The 22,635-nt window shown below is 41.8% G+C and overlaps 1 protein-coding gene across 2 annotated transcripts in view; it reads left to right on the top strand.

The window, feature by feature from the left end:
* The window catches only part of LOC119850837 (programmed cell death 6 interacting protein), a 53,018-nt gene that overhangs the window by 15,193 nt on the left and 15,190 nt on the right, over nt 1-22,635 (top strand). Inside the window, exons 5-13 of one of the 2 annotated variants that reach the window (XM_038389505.2) lie at nt 313-466; nt 2,865-2,965; nt 3,915-4,031; nt 4,660-4,882; nt 9,159-9,282; nt 10,894-11,071; nt 16,823-16,934; nt 17,832-18,001; nt 19,162-19,410. In XM_038389505.2, the coding sequence (XP_038245433.1) occupies nt 313-466; nt 2,865-2,965; nt 3,915-4,031; nt 4,660-4,882; nt 9,159-9,282; nt 10,894-11,071; nt 16,823-16,934; nt 17,832-18,001; nt 19,162-19,410 (1,428 nt within the window). Of the gene's footprint in view, nt 1-312; nt 467-2,864; nt 2,966-3,899; nt 4,032-4,659; nt 4,883-9,158; nt 9,283-10,893; nt 11,072-16,822; nt 16,935-17,831; nt 18,002-19,161; nt 19,411-22,635 lie in introns of both variants that reach the window. The other variant, XM_038389504.2, reaches the window with a different exon arrangement.

Genomic DNA, 22,635 nt, shown 5'->3' with positions numbered 1-22,635 from the left:
CGTAGGTTGATTTAAGTTTATAATATAGACATACCCTCAGTTGAGTGCATTATATCTTCCATATTTATATATTCTCCTTTATAGCTTTGGTTTATAGCCTCTCAGTCAGACTTGTTCAGCTGTCTTAGTACAGGTGGGATCTCAAGAGTTAACACACACATTCTAAATTTTGTCCTTTCTGGCCTCCACCTTGCTGTTTGCTATAAAAGTAAACTTGTTTCTCAGACATCTGTTTGTGCTGTACCTTTTCTATAAGCAAAAGTTTGTTTGAAATACAGAAAGAATAATGTGTTCATTTTTGCTTTGGTTCAGTTTGCTAGTGGTGCCTTCCAACACATTAAAGACACAGTCTTGTCTGCATTGAATAGAGAGCCTACAGTGGACATCTCTCCAGATACAGTTGGAACCCTTAGTCTTATTATGTTGGCTCAAGCTCAAGAGGTGTTTTTCTTAAAAGCAACAAGAGGTATAACTTTACATTTTACAAATGTACTTAAGTATTCTTCACAACTTCCACAAATGTTTTGATTTTTGACTTATTAATTTGATAAATGAAGTTTAGTATTATGTGGGCTTTTCGGGACTTCCTCATTCATCCCTCAACTGTTTTTTTTCACTGTAATGGAAGTACTGATTGTGTGAAAACTTAATATTTCTCTTTAATTCTTCCTTTTGATACCTTGTCATAGTGAATATCAGTTGTCAGGTTGTGACTTGATTTTTGAGAAGTGAGATATACCATTTCATCATCCCTTCTTTCTCTTCCTGAGTCTTACTGAGCATGCTGCCTGAAAAGTGACCATGTTCATGCTGGAAATCTATCCAAGGTTTTGCATGTGGCATGGAGCACTATTTACTAGATTACTTGATGACTTGAATTCTGTTTTTCAATTTAATTTTCCTTGATAAAATGCTTCAGTGCCCTGAATCTACAGGAATGACATTGAGCTAGCTTTTTTTAAAAAAATTGGCTATTGCAGAGAGGCAGAGTTGAAGGAAAACAGCTAATAACATCAGCTAGTAAACTGCACAACTAAGTTTTTTATAACATCTGTCAAGAATGTTGAAATGAAGAATTTACAGTGTTAAAGTATGTTGCTAGAGCAGACTCTGCTCACATTAGGTCTGCAGCACTTCCTTGCAGTGAGAAGTGGGGTGACCAGAATTGTGCTTCCCAAAAATAAGTAGGGATGCCTCTCAGTCTTGCTACACTCATGACTGCTGACAGTATAACCTAGGGGTCTTAAGTGCATGGTGTAGAATACACCCAAAAACTTACCAGTACATTCTTCACTAAAGGTGAACAAATTTATTTTTTCAGTGTGGGGGCTGAAGTGGGGGGGAAGAGAATAATTGATTTGAACCCAAACTGAATTTTTGGGTTTTCCTCTTGCTGAAACAAAAACTAACTTTTGAGTCAAACAAAACATTCTGAAACTACTACTTCTTTTTGGTTTTGGGTCATCATCAGGTGTTAAGTCTTTTTTCGGGTGTCCTAAATTTCAAATCACAATGCATTTCCAAAGTAAAAGTTGAAACAAAATGCTGTTGCAAAATGGTCTCTTTGCCAAATACAGCCTGTGAAAATATGCATATTTCCCTGCAATTTAATATTTCCCCCAAAATTTTGCCCACCTATATTCCTGACCCACGTTTGAACCAAAATGTTCATGTATAATCCTCCTCCTGATCATAGGCAGCGACAAATCACATTAGAATTTGTAGGTCTTGGTGAGACTTACTGTCTTCCTGAGAAATCTGGTTTACAGGCATGGAATCCTTTCTGACCTCTGTACAGTAAAGATGTTATCATTCATGGTAGTTAGAGCGTTTGTTGGCAACCTCATACATAAAGGAGATTTTAACAAAACTATCAGAAAAGTGTCCCAGATGCATCATTATAATTTAAGCAATCATTTTTTCTATTATCAAAAAAGAGTACTTGTGGCACCTTAGAGACTAACAAATCTATTTGAGTATAAGCTTTCGTGAGCTACAGCTCACTTCATTGGATGCATTCAGTGGAAAATACAGTTAGGAGATTTATATACATAGAGAACATGAAACAATGGGTGTTGCCATACACACTGTAAGGAGAGTGATCACTTAAGATGAGCTATTACCAGCAGGAGAGCAGGGGTGAACTGGGAGGACCTTTTGTAGTGATCAAGGTGTGCCATTTCCAGCAGTTGACAAGAACATCTGAGGAACAGTGGAGGGGGGGAAATAAACATGGGGAAATAGTTTTACTTTGTAATGACCCATCCACTCCCAGTCTCTATTCAAGCCTACAAGTTAATTGTATCCAGTTTCTATTATGCGCTTTCTCTAAAACAAAGCGACAAAGTGAGTGACATAGTAGCTTTTTATTGGACCCTCTTCTGTTGGTGAGAGACACAAGTTGGTCCAATAAAAGATATTACGTCACCCACCTTGTGTCTCTAATATTCTGGGAGTGATAAAGGTATAACTACACTGCATACAGCATTGGTTCAAATAGGCGTTCTCGCTAAATAATCTCATTAAAAGACCTCTGTGTGGCATTCACTTCCAACACAGCACTAGATGGAATTTAAACTAGCAATATAGCCACTTTCAATTGAGACTTTAAACTTATTTGAATATTCTGAACTTGAAAACTTGATCCAGAGCATATCTACTTAATCATATTCATAGCAATGCCCCTTCTGTCCCTAGTGGACACTGCTATGAAGCATTTTATTGTCAGAGCTGTACTGCCACCACATCCTGTGAGTGTGAATGTGCAGAGTCCTTCCGGAGCTCCAGTTACAGGCAAGTAACTTTTCCTTTCATGATATTAATGTGTTTTTTGTTTTTTTTTGTTTGTTTGTTTTTAATTCCAGATAAAATGAAAGATGCTATCATAGCTAAACTGGCTAATCAAGCTGCAGATTATTATGGTGATGCTTTCAAACAGTGTCAATATAAGGACACTTTGCCCAAGGTTAGTAATACTAATAAAAAAAAAAACAAAATACACTAACATAACTCTAGTTCAGAGTATTACATTCTATAAATCATCTCTAAGATGGTTTCTCAAGCATTTTTATGATCACACTTTTGTAGCAAGAGGGGGGAAAAACTCTGGGAATTCTTGAGTAACTGTAAGACTCCAGGAAAAAACCTTCCAGTTCAAGTATTGTCAGCTGTCAGAAGCACACTTCAGTTTTCATTGAAAGCTAATCACTTTTGAGTTTTAAAATAATTCTATTTTGAAAAACTATTTTATTAAACTGTTACTTTGGGTTAACTTGTGACCGTGTATTTAGGGATGCTTGTTTAACACCTTACTAAATTTGTTTTTCAAACTAACGCTTTCTAATGGGGTTTAGAAGAACTATATTTTGTGGGTCTACTGATTTAAGTACTCTTGGTTCACTGTAAGTGGAAACTTATTGCAGTGGTTTCTGCTGGATAATTGTTTTGTTATCCTTATTAATGGTCATGGGGGGGGAAGTAGATGTAGAACTATCACTTCAACATCTGAAATATGCTGGCTTCATTAATGAAGTGGGCTAAATATTCTTTCATACTTTTTGAAAGTACTTTGTCTTGGGATCTTTGTCCTCTCTACTATTCTTGCTAATGCATATTTGAATTTCTAATCTTTGTAAAGTAAATGTTGTGACTTCATGGTTTTAATTAAATGAAGTGCAATCCCCAAATCAACATAAAACAATTGAAATAATTTTACCAGAGCAATATTTTTATTTTGACTGAATTCAACCCATGCAGTCACATGTCTCTAACATTTACTTCTAATGTTTTAACCTATCTAAACCATTAATTGGGTGATTCTAATTTCCTTTTCTTCCTTTTCCTTCCTGCATCCCATGTTGTCTGTGGTGGTTTATGTGGTTGGACTTTCCCCTGGTCAGTATTTTTATTTCCAGGAGGTGTTTCCTGTTCTGGCTGCAAAGCACTGCATTATGCAGGCCAATGCAGAGTATCACCAGTCTATCCTGGCAAAGCAGCAGAAGAAATTTGGTGAAGAAATTGGGAGACTACAGGTGGGTTGGGGCAGAACTCTTAAGAAATGTAGGAAGACTTCTCTTTTTTTTTTTTTTTTTTTTTAAATTTCTACCTATGACAAATCTAATATACTCTGAGTTGCAAAACTTAGATAGTTAAGATTGACAGGTTTCCTAAAAAAAAAAAAAAAAACCCCAAACCCCACTCATTAAATACTTCTTGAAAAGTTCTTGGAACTTCTATACTGGAATGGTGAGAAATGTCTGTATTCCAAAGTATATGTTTCAGTTAGATCTTTGGAAGTTTTTTCACGCCCCTGAACAAGAAAGTTGCAGCACTGTAAAGTGGCAGTGTAGACAAAGCCTTGGTATGAACTGCAGAGGATTCATGATCCCATTAATGACAGAACTGTAGATAAGGTCATTGAGTTTATTGCAAGGAGTAATTGTGCTGATCCTTCTCAAAATCCTTAGACGGGGCATTCCCTTAGTAGGCCGGGAGCTGCTAATGCTGAATCCTATGCCTTTGCAGAAACCTTAGTTGGCTAACTAAGACAATCGGCTGTTTTCCTATATATTGTTTGTGTTAAAGAGATGGAGTGCTGCTGGGAAGAGGGCTCGGTGGAGAGACTATTTGAATTGTAATTGTGTGTAATTTGATTTTTAGCATGCATCAGACTTGGTAAAAACGGTGGCATCTCGTTATGATGAATACATAAACGTAAAAGATTTGTCTGACAAAATCAACCGCGCCCTTACAGCTGCGAAGAAGGACAATGACTTCATTTATCATGACCGGGTTCCTGACTTGAAAGATCTAGATCCCATTGGCAAAGCCAGTCTTGTGAAAGCTACCTCAGTTGTTGTCCCTATCAGCCAGAAGTTCACTGGTAAGCAAAATATTCAGAGCAGATTTAGAGGTGAAATGTATCTTACCTGTATATCATATTAATATGGGCTCCAAAGTTCAACCGTAGCTGTAAGTGATTTAGGTGTGCAATATTACAGTTAATGTTCAATTTCCAGTAGTGTTTTTTTTTTTTCCCAAGTGCTTGTCATGTTTCTATTCTAGGTGTGTGTACCCATGTGCACAGTTGTGAGAGATTTTCGCCTGAGCGGGTATCTGTAGAGCCCTCTTGAGTGCTGCGTTAATGTGTTGGTATATTAGGCACTGCCAACCCTATGCCCTCTCAGTTCCTTCTTACTGCCCATGGCAGTTGGTCGGAGCGCCTTGTCTTGCATCGCAAGGTTAGGGGGTTCTTAACAGTCCATTATTATGTCTCCTTTGTTGTTAGTTGATAGGTACTTCATTAGACCTTAGTTGGAGTAGTTGTTTAGGAGTTAAGAATCCTAGCTGGGACTTAAACTCTGAGCGGGGCATACCCTGTTCCTCAGGCTTTAAGCCATGTTAATTGTGCAGCTGGTCAATGCCCATTAGTGACCCCCCAGGAGAGCTGTTTAAAGTGTTTGGGGGAATCCCCCAGAAAGGACAAGTGCAGGGTCTGAAAAACCTTTCGCCCTTGAACTTAGAAGGAGTGAGTTATCCGCTTGAGGGCTCTCCTCATGGAGGCTGTGCTTTGTCCTATCTCGGAGCCCTCTCGATTGGACTCCACACCTGGTATGTCAGTATGCAGCACACCACCAGCACCAGAACCTTCCAGGTACCGTTTCACCTCCCCAGCGCCGAAGAAGTGGTCGAAGTCAATGGGCCCACTGGCACTGCAGAAAAAGGGTGCATCAGGCTGTGTCAAGCCATGTGCCCGCTCTGAAGCTGCTCGGGCATACCACTAGAGTCAGAAGCCCTAGTTCAGCTAGGGATTCAACTCCTGGGAGTGGTAGGGGGTACTGGCCCCAGTAGGGTCATCTGTGCCTCAAGCAGGCCAACCAGCACTGCAGACACAAAGCCAAGCAACAGACCCCGCCAAGGCTTCAGCATCTACAAGCAAGCGGGTTATGGGACTGCCCCCTAAAACAGCAGAGCATACCCAATCCCCAAACCACAGGCATTGGCCCCCATTATTGCGGCCTCAGTCCCCAATTAGAAGACACAGGTCCCTGATGCCCAGGTCTTCTCCTACAAGGCACAGGACACCTGAGTCACGCCGATCCCCGTACTCATGGTACCGTCTGGCCTCCTGCCAAAGTTCACCTCGACACAGATCACCATCATCTAGGTGGTCTCCCAGGCATAAATTCTGCATGATCGTTCCTGGTCACAGCATCAGTCTCCGGCTCCCTGGTACACTCTTCAGGCAGGCAGCAGTCCTGTCCCTCTCCTTACTGGTTGCTGATGAGCATCAGTAGGCAGACTTGGGTTTCTACAGCTCCGCCCTGGTCACCGAAAAGGCAATGGACTAAGCCTGAAGGGGAGTTCAGCCCTTCACCTATAAGAGGCAAATAGCCACCGGCCTGCGAGACTGGGGTTGCTTCTGCAGCAGAGGTGTGGAGGCAGGGTCAATGGCCCGCTCAGTGTCAGTACTGGAACCCTGGGAGTGTACCTGTTATGCCGGTCCCGTGCTCCCACCATTCCTCCAAGGTCGGATTGGACAAGCTGCCCTGGCTTGGCCAGCATCCAAGTTGGAGCATGGTGCCGAAACCCACGCCAGGCAACACAGCAGGCCCTGATGCCTAAGGAGCTGTCCCCAGTGAGCAAGGGGAAGACGCCCCTCCCACTATTGTGCAGGATCTAGATTGTCTCGATTGTCTCTGAAGCGGTGGCAGGCCCCTTGCAAACGAGCAGCTCCCCTGACAACTTCAAGGAGGACTTGAAGGTCAAGGAGCTAGGAGAGGAGTCAACCTCTTTAATGTTACACCCTCCTCTGCCTCGGCCCAGGTCACAGGGCCTGTCCACCCAGGATCCTTAAAATTGCCAAGTCTGTGTGGTAAACACCCTCTTCTCTTCTGCCTTTTGGAGGTAGGTGGAATGGAAGTACTATGTCCCTGCAAAGGGGTTTGAGTATCTGTCATCCTCCAGCGGGATCCCTGGTCATGTCCAACATCAGTGAAAAGGCCAGGCAGGGCTAGGTGAGCAGCACACCAAAAAACAGATGCCAAGAGGCTGAGCTTGTTTGGCAGGAAAATTTATTCGGCCATCTTGCAATTGTGGGTGTCTAACCAACAGGTCCTGCTAGGCAGGTATGACTTCAACCTGTGGGACTCCATCAGCAAGTTTTTTAAGGAGGGCCTCCCACAGGCCTGAGCCCAGGAGTTTACCGCCTTGGTGGACAAGGGCAAAGCAGTGGTGAGAGACTCCCTCCAGATGGCCTCCGATCCTAAGGACTTGGCAGCTAGGATAGTCGCCTCTGTAGTGGTCATGAGGCGCCATCCTCTGGGCTGTCCCAGGAGATGCAGACTACCCTGCAGGACCTTCCGTTTTAGGGACCAGGGCTCTTTTCGGAGCTGACTGTTGCACAGCTCCATGGTCTTAAAGACTACTTTACCCTTCTTCATTCTTTGGGCCTTCACACCACTCGGCAGGCTAGAAAGCCTTTCTGTCCACCTCCATCAAGGCCCTGGGTCGTCCCCGGTACAGCTCCTATGGAAAAAAGGACAGAGACAAAGGATTTCAACTGCATCCCCCTTTATCTTCCTGTTTCTCCACCTAGCCTGGTTCTTCCAGCGGCCAAGAAAGCCAGAAGCAGGCATTTTGAGGATGCGCTTGAGGACCGCGCCCCAGTCACTTTCCATGATTCACCCCCCTGCTCTTTCCTCAACCCCCTGCACCCCTTCCAGTCAGCCTGGTTGCGGCTGACCTTGGATCGTTGGGTGCTTGACATACCTTAGGCTACGCCATGTAGTTCGTGGCCGACCCTCCCTTCCACTCCCCCCCCCCCCCCCACCCGCACATCAGGGAGCCCATTCTATCATGGGACCTGAATCTCATGCTGTCACAGCTCACAGGACCCCCCCCTTTGAGCCTCTGGCTTCCTGCTCTTTCTCCTGTCCTGATAGGTCACATTCCTAGTTGAGATGATATCCGCCCGCCGGGTCTCCGAGATTAGGGTGCTTACCTTGGAATCGCCCTATAGGGTCTTCAGCAAAGACAAGTTGACGCAATTGTTTGTTGTGGTGGCTGACAGGATGAAAAGTTGTCCAGTGTCCACTCAAATTTCTTCTTGGATCACTGCCTGCATTCGCTGCTGTTACGATCAGGCAAAGATGCCACTTCTGGTGATTGTAACTGCCCATTCAGCTAGGACGCAAGCCTCCTTAGCAGCTTTCCTGGCCCAGGTGCCTATCTAGGACGTCATCCACACATTCACGTCCCATTATGCACTTACGCAACAGGCCCAGGATGATTTTGGCTTTGGTAGAGCGGTACTGTAAGCCAGTAGACTATGAACTCCGAGCCCACCTCTGAGGATACTGCTTGTGAGTTTCCTAGAATGGAATCGACATGAGCAAGCACTAGAACATAAAGGTAGGTAATTGTTTTTTTCTAACTGTTCAAGATTCGTTGCTCATGTCAATTTCATTACCTGCCCTCCTATCCCTCTTATCAGAATTGCTGGCAAGAAGGAACTGAGAGGGCATAGGGTCGACAGCTCCTAATATACCAATACATGAGCGTGGCACTCAACAGCCATACACTATGGATAGATTTAAGGCAAAAATCTCTGACAGTGAATGTGGGCACGCACACCTAGAATGGAATGGACATGAGCAATACAGCTCGAAGAACAACAGTTAAGCAAAGGTTGTGTTGTGCATTAAGCCATTGGTTTTAGTGTCAAAGATTACTGACAGGCCCCTGCAAAAGGTAAATCTGCAATTTCAAGTTAGTTATTCAAATCTGCGCTAGTTCTATCTCAGAATGTTTGACTGAAGCACAATCTGGTCTCTGAAGGAGTTTTGTTGAAGAGCTCTTATCGTACAGATTTAACTAGAAGACAGCCCCTACTGTTAATCTTACAGCTTGCCTAATGCAATATGTTGAAATCCTATACATATCCTCTACCATGAGTCTTTTGTGATAAATCTGAAGTTTTAAATGTTGGTACTAGGCCTATGGAGATGTTAACTTTTCTCAGCAGTATTTCCCACTCAGTTTAGGAACTTGGATTTGTGAAATTTCTCTAAGGATGCAGCAAAAGGATATGAAGCAGCTGCATGTTTTTTGGTCACCGTTCTAGTTGCAGTAAAATAATTATACTGCCTTAATCACAGATTTGTTTGAGAAGATGGTTCCTCTGGCAGTGCAGCAGTCTCTGAGCCTCTACAACCAGAGAAAGGCAGACTTGGTAAACAGGTCAATAGCTCAGATGAGAGAAGCCACCAATCTGGCAAATGGGTGAGTATTGGTTATTCAGACTTGTAATCTTTTTCAAAACATTTTTTAATCATGTCTGTCTCTGTCTGGAATAATCAAAACCTTACTTTTATCCACTTCAGTGAAGATTTATTTAAGTATTTTGTTCAGATTTTTTTAAATCTCTGGTTTAGACAAAAATTGGGTGATGGAGGGGAATATGTGAATGCTAATTTAAAATAAAGTTCCAGTCATGCAAAGTTATTAATCACTTCTAATTTCCATTGGCTCAGCACTTCGCAGTAAGCATCTTACAGGACTGGACCAGTAAATATTGTAATAGTTAGACTTCTTCTGTTGTGAGAGATAAACCGGGTTGCCACTCAATAGGGCTTGGAAATTTTACCAGACACCTAATAGTTAGAGTACTAAAATCCCATTAGCCACATATGGATACAAAAGATTGAGGGCTTCACTGTTTTAGGGGCAACATCCAGGTGTGAAGCCACTTCCTTCCCCTCCTAAGCTTCTGGGAAATGGAAGGTTACTGAGTTTCTGCCATAGTGCTGACCTTACATTCTGCTTGTGAGTGCAATTGATTTTGTATTTGTCTTGTTAGTAGGTGTCTTGTAAACTGAAGCCCCCACCCACCACCTGTGGCTGTTAAGAGGAACATTCTCTCTCTCTCTCTCTCTCTCTCTCTCTCTCTCTCTCTCTCTCTCTCCCCTCATCCTTGTCACCTCAAAGACTCCTAGTGTCAGCCCTATGCTATATGGCTTGGCTGAAGAGGGATATATCAGTAGGGACACCTTAATTTTTGCCTTAGCCAGAGAATCACGTTTTCTGATTTGCTGCAAGGAGGGAGTCTCCAATACATTATCCCTTTCCCAAATCTGTGTTTGGTCAACCTCCCCATTAAATAGTTCCGGTGTGTCTGTCTCTGGTTCTGTTTTCAAGAGCAAAGTTCAAGGGAAATTGACCTAATTCTTTTTAGTCTCCATACTTCCTGCAGGCATCTGAATCAGTAGTGATTTGGCAAAATTATGAGAAGCATCAGAGGCATTAGCGTTTCTTCTCTGCAGACATAAGAAAACAGCAGTTTTACATTTAACTCATGGTTTTAAAGGCTTTCCTCATGAACAAAGCATGAGACTAGAGATTTCATTTTTTTTTTTTAAATTAAACTTGGGTTCTTAGAGTCTGATGTTGCTTGCTCAGGAAAAGTCCCTGCTATTCCCCTGCATAAATTAATATTTCAAACCCTTGAATATTGCTTCAAGGCTTTGAAACAAGAATTTGCCTTAAAGTAAATACAAGTTAAATATAAAGCCAAGTATGAAAAGTAGATAAACAGTTTGTGTTGAAAACTGTTGTATATTGCTTAAAATGTCTATCATTTTTCCTTTATATTTTAGTGCTTATAAAGCCAAGTTAAGATACCTTTTTAAAAATTATTGCTTTTTTGGGTAAATATGTTCTTTGAATAATTAAACTTTTCCAGGTTTTTAAATTATCCAAGATTACATTATGCTCCTGTTTCCTTTATTTTTTTTTTGTTCTTATGGCCTGTTTAATTTGGATACCAAAATGATTCTTTTGATGCTGTGATTTTTGTGGTGTACTAATTGTAATGCAATACATTGACCTTCTCAGAGTATTGGCTTCTCTCAATCTGCCTGCTGCCATTGAAGATGTGTCTGGTGATAGTGTTCCTCAGTCTATTCTGCAGAAGTCTAAATCTGTTATTGAACAGGGAGGCATCCAGACCATTGATCAGCTGATCAAAGATCTACCAGAACTGCTACAGAGAAACAGAGAGATCTTAGATGAAGTAAGCTTAGAAACAACCGAAATCTTTAAAATGTGCAACTTTATGAATCTAACTCAGCTTCTTTAAATAGTAAAGTATGCATGTTCTGATATTTTAAAAAAAAATTAACTTACATTTGTCTAAACTAATTTGTCACTTTAGTGACATGATAAAAGCGCTTGATTTTGTGCAGGTTTTAGCTGTTAAGTGTGAAGTCCAAAGATGTGCTTGGAGGTTGGTAGACGCTTTATCTACAATTGTCCTGTGTCAAGGTGGTATTGTCTTGAGATTTTTCAGTTTTTGAGATTATGGTGGGGAGGAAAACTGGTAAAAGTAAGAACATGATTCCCATTGTAGTCATTACTACTACTACTACTACTTCAAGTAGTGTCTCTATGGGTGCTCCATTCTAGGTGCTCTAGCACCTAGTGTGTCTCAGATCGGAGATTTTGGGTAACTGTGTCTGTTCAACCCCACGCATGCTTGCCCCAGAGCCGCATGCCCTGCACCAAGAGTATATAGAGGTGCGTGGGCAAACCACACTCATTCCTTCTCAGCTGCCTCAGCCTGAGACAGAGCCTCAGAGTCGAAGTTGAGCTTACCTCAACTGTATTGTTTTCCTGATTCTTAAAGCGTTAGCTCTTGGTTTCCTTTGTTAGCTAGCTATAGTAATTCTTATCATTTTAAAAAAAAAAATCTTTAAAAATTTTTTTACTTACACTTTTAGCATAAGGACCATTGTCCCTTCACCTATTTTTCTGTGTTTCTTCCCCTCAGGGGAACTGAAATTCTGGGAGGGTCTTCCAAGTTCTCCCAGATTTAAACATTGCCTTTCATGCCAAGAGGCTATTCTGGTCAATGATGGATACTCCTAGTGTGTCCACAGCCTTATGGAGTCACACTTCCCTGGAAAGAGTAATTTCTGCCTGAAATTCAAGTTAAGGGCAAGAAAGAACTGGGAACTTAAACTATGCTGTTTTATGATGGAGGGTTTGTGCCAACCAGCTTCTGACCCCAGGCAGTGGCCCCCGCTGTACAACGGTCGCTGAACAGGTCGGCTCGATGCAGCACTCCCCATGAGAATCAAGAGGAAGTCCTCTGGAATCCTCTCAAAAAGACCCTAGAAAGCAATCTTCAAGTCCTATGGTAGAGAATCTATCTCAAAGACGGTATCCAATTCAAACACCTGTTTCGGCACCTACTGATGTCCAACTCAGTACCCACGAGTCTGCAGGTTCCTCAAGTACCATGACCATCAGCAAGGGACTAAGGGTTCTGGCTCTTGAAGATCAGTACTATCAAGTCAGAGCAATAGAGAGAAGACCAGCTCTTCTACATCTGTACCGACCAAGTCTACTAGGATCTCGGTACCCAGCACTTCAGTTCTGCAAAAGACCAAACTGACACCTACTGATCCACTATGCGATAGTTTTGATTTCCTTGGACTTGGCAGTAACAGAAGAGCCTGAATCTCTCCTGATGAGTTCTTGGTACTGACCACCTCTTGTTCCCTGGAGATTTGCCTATTTCTGACTGCTCCACCTCTACCAAGTGAGGAGGGACCTGTAAGAGGCGGACAAAAAATATTACATCCCCTCCCAGGACTCTGAATTTTTATTTCTGCATAATTCCCCCAACTCCCTTCTGGTTGACGTTGTGCACGAATATGGCAGACAGAACCATATTAAATCGATTCCATAGGATAAAAATTTAAAGCATCTTGACTTTTTTTGGCCCTAAGTCTTGCTCATAGGTTACTAACAACTTAGATTTGTCAATTATCAAGCCCTTCTGGTGAAATACAGCCATACTAACTAAAGTTGAATACCTTTATTGAGCATCTTCTAACAGGCAGAGGGAGTAGTTCAGGTGATCATCGCTGCAGGCCAATTGTGCTCGCAAGATCATCTCTGCAGGCCTTTTTGGACACCACTGGTAGAGCCGCTCATTCTTTCTCCACAGCAGTAGTCATGAGGAGGGCCTTCTAGATTCAGCTCTTGGGTTTTTCAAGGAAAGTCCAAAATGCAGTTGAGGACCTTTTTTTGATGGTTCAAAGTTGTTTACAGAAAAAAACAGGTGAATCCCTGCATACTTTGACTCTAGCGTCACCTTGTGCTCTTTGGGAATGAACACCCTTGCACAGAAAGTTTCAGTGAGTCCTAGACTGCACAGAGGTCTCATCACACGCAATTTCCTGCCTCCCAGAGACATTACAAACCCCAGTGTAAATGACAGCACTCCAGAAGAAGAGACCAGCTACTTGTCAAACACCGACCTCACAACCCACAACTTTTTGAAACACCAATTTGGATGGTTTAGTCGAGATACTGAGTTACCATCCCCATTCTTATCTGCTGCAACAGTCTGCATGTCTCCCTTGCTCTGGAGACTGCTTTTCTCATTTCTGTCAGAACTGGGAACATATCACTATGGACAAGTAGGTGTTGGAGATCATTTCAACAGGATACTCCATTCACCTCCCTCTTTTTCCCATCACTCTACAGGGAGCCCTCTCATGACCACCTTTTGCAACAGGAAATCAATTGTCCTGAATCTGAGTGCCAAAGAACCGACAGATAGGTAGGGGATTTTACTCCAGGTACTTCCTGGTTCCGAAAAAAAATAGCAGTTGGAGAACTATTCTAGATCTAATGTTACTCAGATTTATAAAAGATTCAGAGGTTCGAAATGGTAACTCCTGCAGCAGTGTCATCATTGGACAAAGGGGATGGGTTCTTAGCCCTTGACCTTCAAGAAGTTTACTTCCATATAGCGATCCACCCCCCCCCCCCCCAGAAGGTTCCTATGCTTCAAGAGCACTTAAAAACATGATGCTCCCATTCAGTCTCTCGTCTGCACCCCAAGTGTTCTCCGAAGTTCTTTCTGTAGTTGCGGCTCACCTTCACAAACAAGGAACTCTAATTTTCCCATATCTTGACAATTGCTTGCTCAAAGGATGGTCCTTCAACAGAGCTTTAGAGGGCAGTACATCTATTTCTCAGACCGAGACTACAATTAACCATTCAAAAGTCCACCTTAACTCTAGTACAAAGTCTGGAGTTCATAGGAGTTGACTTCGATACAGTCGTGGCTGAAGCATTGCACCCTTCACACAGGTTCATAACCTTACCCAGTTTAGTCACTATAGTCCAAGTTAGCCCTCAAACGCTGGCCAGAAATTGTCTTCAATTATTGGGACAAATAGCAACTGGCACCTTATTAAGGGATCACTCAAAACTTCACATGTGCTGCCTCCAAGGGGGGCTCAGAACTGTTTACTCACCAAGCAAACCAACTGTAAACAAACTACTGTCCATGCCTTTGGTAGTTTAAAAAAAAACAAACAAACAAAAAAAAAAAACCTCTTCTGGTGGAAGAACACACTATTTGCACAGGGGTACCTTTGCTCAACCATCTCAGTCAGTAATAACAGATGTATCCCTCCTGCAATGGGGAGGGCTCACCTAGACACACTCTCACTGTTCAAGGAAGGTGGTCTCCTCTTGAGTCACCTTACATATCAGTTTGCTTGAACTTAGAGCAGGCCTGTATCCATTCCCTCACTTATTTGGGGCAAATATATCAAGATAATGACAGGCAACATGTGATGCATGTTTTACATAACCTGCCAACGGGGAATAAGATCACATTCCCTTGCATTGAAACAGTGAGACTTTGGAATTGGTGCATACGAAACCAGATCAATATCAGTAGCTTATAATTCCTTGAATAATACAAAACACCATGGCAGATGCCTCTTGCAAGATTACAAGTGGGAGATGGATCCCGCTATACTCCACTGCATATTTCAATGTTGGGGTGTCCCACAGATGGAACTTGTCACCGCAGCCAAGAAGTACTCCCAGTTCTGCTGGAGAAATGGTCTGAGTCAGCACTTCCTGGGAGATGCCTGCCTTCTTCTTTGGAGTACTGGCCTTCTGTTTGCATTTCCCATGCTGTTCAAGATGGGAAAAAAAAAAAAAAAGCCAAGGTTGTTATTGTAATTCCAACATGGCCAAGACAAATGTGGTTGCCTTACCTCGCTCAGCTTGTTGTTTTTTGTCAACTGATCGCTCTCCGGACCGTCCCCCATCTCCTCTCTCAGGATGCCAATCAAATCAGTCAGCTCAACCTCGCAGTCCTTCAGTTCAAGGCATGGCTTGTAGATGGGTTGGAGGTTAGAAACAAACTGTTCTAAGGGTGAAAAGAGTGCTGCTACATGTCACGTGTAGATTGTTTCCTGCTATGTATACCAAAAGTGGATTATATTCAAACACGGGTGTGACCTGAAACATCTTTCAACTACATTCTTTCCATTATTGTTTTGTAATAGTTTTGTTTCAGAGCTAAAAGTGATAGGGTTATCTTTAAGCTCTGAAAAATAGCATTTGGCAGCTGTTATGACCTTCCAACATATGGTAATTGTTTCAGTTTTCGTTTATCCTACAAGGTTTCTCAAGGGACTGGACCATCTCATCCCACAAATCAGATGCCCTATACCGGAATGGAATCTAAATTGGTACTCTGTCTTATAAGGCCTTCCTTTGAACTTATGGTCACCTGCTCACTTTTATACCTGTTTATGAAAACTGCATTTCTAGTAGCCATGACTTCTGAAAAATGGGTGAAATGGAGCTCTAATGGCATTTCCCCATCCCCTCCCGCAACAGAATAAAGTCACACAGCCGCATCCCAAGTTCATGACAAAGGTATCTTTGAGCTTCCACATAAACTAACTGTTCATCAACTTCCAGTTTTCTTCCCTAAGCCATACCAGTATAAAGGAGATGCGACATTTACATACACTGTCAGGAAGGCATTAGCCTTTTACTTAGACAGGATTAAGCCCTTTAGGAAATCTCCCAGATTTGTCTCCATTTCAGGTGGAACTAAATGATCTCCAATTTCCAAGCAAAGACTCTAGATGTATATCTGGCTGCATTACCTTGTGCTACCAGTCTTAGGATCTTCAACCTTCCTCTAGCGTATTAACTCACTCCACAAGATCTTTCTGCTTCAGTAGCAGTTCTTAAGAATGTTCTCATTACAGAAATATGTAGAGCTGCGAGTTGTACATTCATAGTTTTGGTGAATACTGTGCAGTCACTTATGCCTCACCCTCTGATGCCATATTTGGCTCTACTATTCTTTCTTCAATCCTAGACTTGACTTCAAAGCCCCACTCTTCCACAGAGGGTACTGCTCCATAGTCACTTAGTGGAGCACCCATAGGGACGCTACTCGAAGAAGAAAAGGTTACTCAGTCTGTGCAGTAACTGTAGTTATTCGAGATGTGTCCCCCATGGATGCTCCCCTGCCCATCCTCTTCCGCTCTGCTTCAGAGTTTTTCAACGAGCTCCATAATAGAGAAGGAACCAAAAGGCAGTTTGCCTGTGCAGCTCTATATAGCCTTGATGCAGGGCACGAAGCTGCGGGGGCTGAATATGCAGGCCGCGTGGACGCTGCTACCTAAAATCTCTGATCTGAGGTACATGGAGCGGAAGTACACCTTGAGTGGAGCACCCATGGGGGATACATCTCGAAGAACCACAGTTACTGCCCAGGGTGAGTAACCTCTTTTGGCTTTTATTCATTGAAATTATTTTTGGACTGTTAGGTTTAGTAAGTCGGTTTTGTTTTTTTTTGTTTTTTTTTTTCCCCCCCCCAATTTTATTACTAGGTTCTAAAATTTATCGTTACAATTTATAGTTGTAAAGCCATTTCATGGTTAGGAAAAATATTGCATGTAACCCACTTTTTTAATTCTTTAAGTCACTAAGATTATTGGGTGAAGAGGAAGCCACAGACAATGATCTAAGAACAAAATTCAAAGAGCGTTGGCAAAGAACACCATCCAGTGAACTCTACAAACCTTTGAGGGCAGGTAAATCTCACCTTTTCACTTCTCTGATCCTGGGACTGCTAGTTCCAACAAGATCAATTCAGTTGAAGAAAGGTCTGTCTCTGCTCTCATTACTCTACTAGAACCAAGATTGGGGGTATAGCCATAGGAGCCTCTTTGCTGGTTCTATGCCACCAGAGGATTGATTTTACCCCATACCCCCCACTCTCTTTGCACAAGGTTAATTCATAGAGCCCTGCAAATCTTCAGATATCCACTTTATCTCCATGGACCATTTTTGTGGATCGGATGCTGATACAAATTTTGTATCCACGCAAGGCTCTATTAATCATCCGTCTGTATATGCTAGTTGTACAGCCACATCCCACTAGCGGTGTGAAAAGAGGCTGGCCCTATAACAGAATATCTGGCTTATTGTGTCATTTACATAGTCGGTACTCTTGGGTATAACGGACTTCATGTTTCAGGTTTTAACAACTGTTTGCTGCTTTTTATTAAGTTTAGGATGGATTATAAAAAGTCACTTGTTGCCCTTTTCTGAAGGAATTTTGTCTGTAAAAATCCAGTTTTTAAACAGCTGTTCCTTACACTGCATTTATCACCCATCACCATGTTCTGAGTCCTGATTTGTATTATTTTGAAACTTTGAACTGACATGCAAGCTTTAAAATTTGATTTGCAATTCACACCACAGAATTTTTTAATGTACTTTCTTAGTAATTCCTTGAATAATCAACAAATAGGGATTTTAATTTAGACATTTTAAACCTTCATTGCATGAACAGGACTTCTGTTTGAATGTTCTTGTGTGAAAACTTATAAAGAATTGCTGATAGGTACAAATGTTGCTGTAGTATAAGACTTGGATTAAATCACGGCTTTGTAGTAGTCTAAATATTACCTTTGTCTTATTGCCAGAGGGAGCCAATTTCAGTAATATTTTGGATAAAGCTATACAGGCAGATGGACATGTTAAAGAACGCTATCAGGCTCATCGGGATACAATTTCACTTCTTTGTAAACCAGAGCCAGAATTGAATGCAGCCATTCCTTCTGCCAATCCAGCAAAAACTATGCAGGGAAGTGAGGTAAGGCAAGAAAATTGAAGGTTGCATATTAGTGGTTACACTGAATCCCAATGCATTGGGACAACAGTTATTTAGAGTCTCTGTAGTTTCTTAAAGGAGAAAAAAGTGGATCTAGATGAAATTAAATCGGCAATTATCTGGCAACATTTAGAATAAGTTGTCTTGCACAGGATAACACTGGTATGGTGTATGAAACTGCACTGTTTTACAGTATTTGGGGTTCCCCTTAAGGGTTAGGAAAAGGGACTGCTAGAACTGACCTACTTCCTTCCCAAACTAATTCCTCTCTAGAGTATAAAAGGAAGTTAAACAGCTGGTACTAAAATCAAGGAAGTTTTGCTCCCAGAAAGGACTACAGATATTATCTTCTAGTAACTTGCGGATCTCATTTTTATTTTGCTTACTCTTCTTTTTGTTTACCTAAAATCAAAAGTTCCAAAATCGATCTGTTTGACAGCATGTGGGAACAGAGGTGATCCGCAGTATGTTTATTAAGATGACAATGGTATGGAAACACTTGAGAGCCCCCAACCTAAAGTATTAAGCAATTGGATTAATTCTATTTCCAGAATAGCCATATTTAAACTGTATCAATATGATCAGTTGCCTACTATGGAGCAGTTTAAATGCAGTACGTGTGACAGCATTTTTGCAAATGTTTGCTGCTATTTCATAGATCCTTAAAAATCCTTCTTAGTACTTTGATATTTAATGTTTAAAGAAGAATGTTGCTTTAAATATACAAAGAAACAAAAATGTTAAAGTATCATATCCTGGTAGCTCATGCTTTGAAAGTAAAACCTCATTCGATACATAATGTCCACGTAACCTGATATTACTCTCGTGGCTGTAGTGTCATAACTTACTTTAAATTTTATATGCTATGGAATAACTAAGGTTGTTAGTCAAACCATTTGATCCATGTTGAAATTCTCACTCCTGTCAATCATGGAGAAGACTTCTAAAGGAAAATGAAGTATTGCACAAGTGAGCTGGCTTCCCCCCATTAACTGGCTATAGTAGTGAAAGTTGTTTCAGAATGTAAACTGAATATCAGAGGTGTCACCAATATTGAATAATCTGTGAGAAATGCAAGATGAGCCTGCCAAAATTGCTTCAAAATTAAGTCCAAATATTAACTTTATTTAATTTTTTCGTAGGTTGTTAGTGTCTTAAGATCTCTGCTAGCTAGCCTGGATGAGGTGAAGAAGGAGAGAGAACAACTTGAGAACGACCTAAAATCTGTAAATTTTGATATGACAAGCAAATTTCTGACTGCACTTGCACAGGATGGTGCTATAAATGAGGAAGCCATCTCTGTCACAGAATTGGACCGGATCTATGGAAGTTTAACACACAAAGTGCAAGAGACCCTGAAAAAGCAGGATGAATTTCTCAAAGACATTCAGGTACAAAACATTAACTGTAGGTTTCTCCGTCTGACTTTTTTTTTTAAAAAAAAAAAAAAAACTTGGCAGTACTAGCTCATTTGCTTTCCCAGACACACAGGGACTTCTCAGATAGCAGGACCGCAGCTACCTTAACCTTTTATTCTTCACTTTTTCCTGCTCAGGACTCGCACTGTGCTGGAATAATAACTGACCAAGTGATCTTTGACCGATAAATAGTTCCCAATGAGAATGGGGAAAAATATAGGAGTTCGTTTTCCAGCAGCCTGTGCCACAGGTCTCCAGTGCGAACTCTTTAAGGCCTTCCCTTGCTCCAGTTCAGCAGCATTGTGATGGCTCCTTAAAGGAAGAAGCCTACTGTAACAGGGCTGTTCTGCCTCTCCTGTCACTTACTGTATCATCCTATCTGGTAAGAGAGACACATTTGGGCTCTGAGGTACAGCTCATCCCTCCTAACCAGCAGCTATAGTTAGACACTTCAGACTCTTGAAGTCCACTAAGGTATAAAGTTGCACCAGTCATATGCAAATTAGAGTTCATAACTTTCAAACTGTAATACACTCTGACAATTCCATCCTAGTTTTATACATCAAAAAGTAGGTGGTGCCAGAAGCAAAACTGGTAAAACAAGCAGAAGGAAACATGTCTCTCAAGAGCCCGTGACAGTTGTTTTCTTGACTACGTCCCATGTAGAAACTACATTCTTCAAGCATTTGTCCACATGTGTTCCAGTTGTAGGTGGATATACCTCGTGTGTGTCGAATATTTTAGCCAGCAGTGTCTGAGTCAGCGCATATGCCCTGTATGTCCTCACACCTCCACTCCCAAGTCATAAAGGACAGAGCAGCCCCAGCTGCCATGCAGTTCCTTCTTAGTGCCCATGACCGTGAGACAGAGTTACATAGTGTCCATCTATTTCCCTGCACTATCTCAGATAGTGTTAAGATACTTCTTTCTAGTTAATGTTTCTATTTTTTGTGCCTGTTGGTTTTAAAAAAAAACCACCCTGTTTTCTGGCTCTTCACTTGGTACCAAGGTGTATATCGTGGCTGAGTCTTGGTCTCTGGGCTTTAAAATATGCCCTACTTTCAAATCACCTCTGTCTGCAAGTGATTGACATACTAAATGTCTTTGGTTTTAGGGTAGTCGCATATTGCAGGCAAATGTTCAGTTCGTAAATCTTTTCTCTAAATGTACACAGCAAGTTCATGATGCCTGTTTTTAAAAAGTATCCTTGATAGAGAAGTCAGAGGAGTGTCAGACTCTCTAAAGTTCCTCATTGGAAACAACCTGTTTTAAAACTGATGTCTACCGGTGCTCTGGCTACCAGAAATGCTGTTCTGGGAAGTAGCAGGTCTCCTATCTCTAAGACACTTCATTCTTCTTGGAAGCTGGCTTAGCATCCTTGGGTCAATTGTCTGGGGTGTTTCATATTCATTCATAGATGAAGCAATTATTCCAGCTACTCTTTGCACAATAGTTGACTTTAAGGCATTTCAGGATTTTCTTAAATGAATGGTGGAGATACTTTTTGAAATTACTCAAAAACATCTTGCAAATTATTTGACATTTTTACATCTAGTCTCATAAGACCACTGGGCTGTGCCAATCAGTGAGGGTATCCTCAAATCCTCTAAAGATATGTGACAGAGCCCTGCATTGATCTTGGCACCTTCTAAAAAAGCAAACTGAAAACACCAAGTTCCGTTATGCGGGTTTAAAAAGAAATAGTCACATCCAGAATTTGAGTGGATTGCACCATGGAAACAAGTGTCCTGTAATAAGAATTGTGAACCAGTTCATAGACTCTAGGGATGGAATTAATGATAGAAAGGGTAAACATCTGAAACTTGGTCCAATGAATGAATATATTGAGGTCTGAAGTCTAGTATTGGACACCAACTTCTGTTCTCCGTTTTGGAATGAGGAAGTATTGGGAGTAGAACCCTCAGTTACAGTACTCTGGAGGCACCATGTTGATTGCAGCCGCTGAAGGAAAGAGTCTGTCTCTGCCTGCATCAGGGTGTTATCAGAAGGGTTCATTAAGAGGAATGAGGTCAGTTGTGCACAATGGACATCATTACCAATTCAGAGTTTGACCTTTTTGATCTCAACTACCTCAAGGATGGTTGCCAGTAGTCTCAGGAGAGTTGCTACTACCTGAAAGGCAAGACTTTCACATATACCCCTATTTTGATGCTTGATTTTTGAGATCACTCTGCTCAGCAAGTTGTCAGAGGTTCACAGTGGTGTTCACTTCTCTGTCCATCTAGGTCTCCTAATCAGCTAGAAGTCATTCTCCCCCCTATCTCAATCTACAGTTTATAATGGCAGAGTTGGATTCTGTATCAGTCAGTACATACCTTCCTCAAGACAGGCTGTGCACAGTGACTTGTATTTCAGACTTAGGTACACAACGAAAGACCTCAGTGACAGTATGCCTAAGCATTCTGGCTCACATGACAACTTATACTTTCATGACTCCATATGCAAGATGGCGCTTCTGTCCTCTTCAGGGATAATTCAGACTGGTTTGTCACTCAACCAGGTGCAGCTTAGACTTATGGGTAGAAGTTCCTCCAAGGCCTTTATCTGCCATGGTCCAGAAAAATGTAGAGGGTCACTTAAGCAGGAGGGGCTTACTTAATCACTGAGTTGATTTGTCCAAACTCATGAGTAAGTATTTTGGGATTAGGGGTTCCTATGAGAGACCTATTTGCCACTGATGTGACCAAGAAGCGTCCCATATTTCGTTCCTTATGAAGAGTCCATCTGGGCTCTCCAGATGCATTTCTGGTTTGGTGGACGTTAGGAGCTGCTCTATGCTTCTCCCACACACACTGTTTAGTCCCAAAGTCTTTGGGAAGATAGTCAAGACAAGGTCCAGGTGACACTGATAGCACCTGTGTGGGTGTATCCGTTTTCATTCTCTGACCTAATTCACCTTATCTGACAACCTTGTCTGCTTCCAGTCCTCCTGGACATCATTTCACAGAACCAAGGCCTGGTGCTAGACCTGGAGCTAAAATCTCTAGAGCTCACAACAAGAAAATTATCTGGCTAATCTGAATCCTCAAGAGCTTTTGATCCAGCTATGGAACTGGCACAGGGTAAAAGGAAACCCATCTCACTAGGGGCTAATCAGACATACTCAGTTGGTGGAGTATTCTGTTCTGGATTATTTATTGTCCCTACAATATTTGGATTGTCAATTAGCACTATCTC

The sequence above is a fragment of the Dermochelys coriacea genome, chromosome 2 (genome assembly GCF_009764565.3).
Source record: "Dermochelys coriacea isolate rDerCor1 chromosome 2, rDerCor1.pri.v4, whole genome shotgun sequence".
Classification (NCBI taxonomy): Eukaryota; Metazoa; Chordata; order Testudines; family Dermochelyidae; genus Dermochelys; species Dermochelys coriacea.
This window is presented reverse-complemented; position numbering and strand designations above follow the sequence as displayed.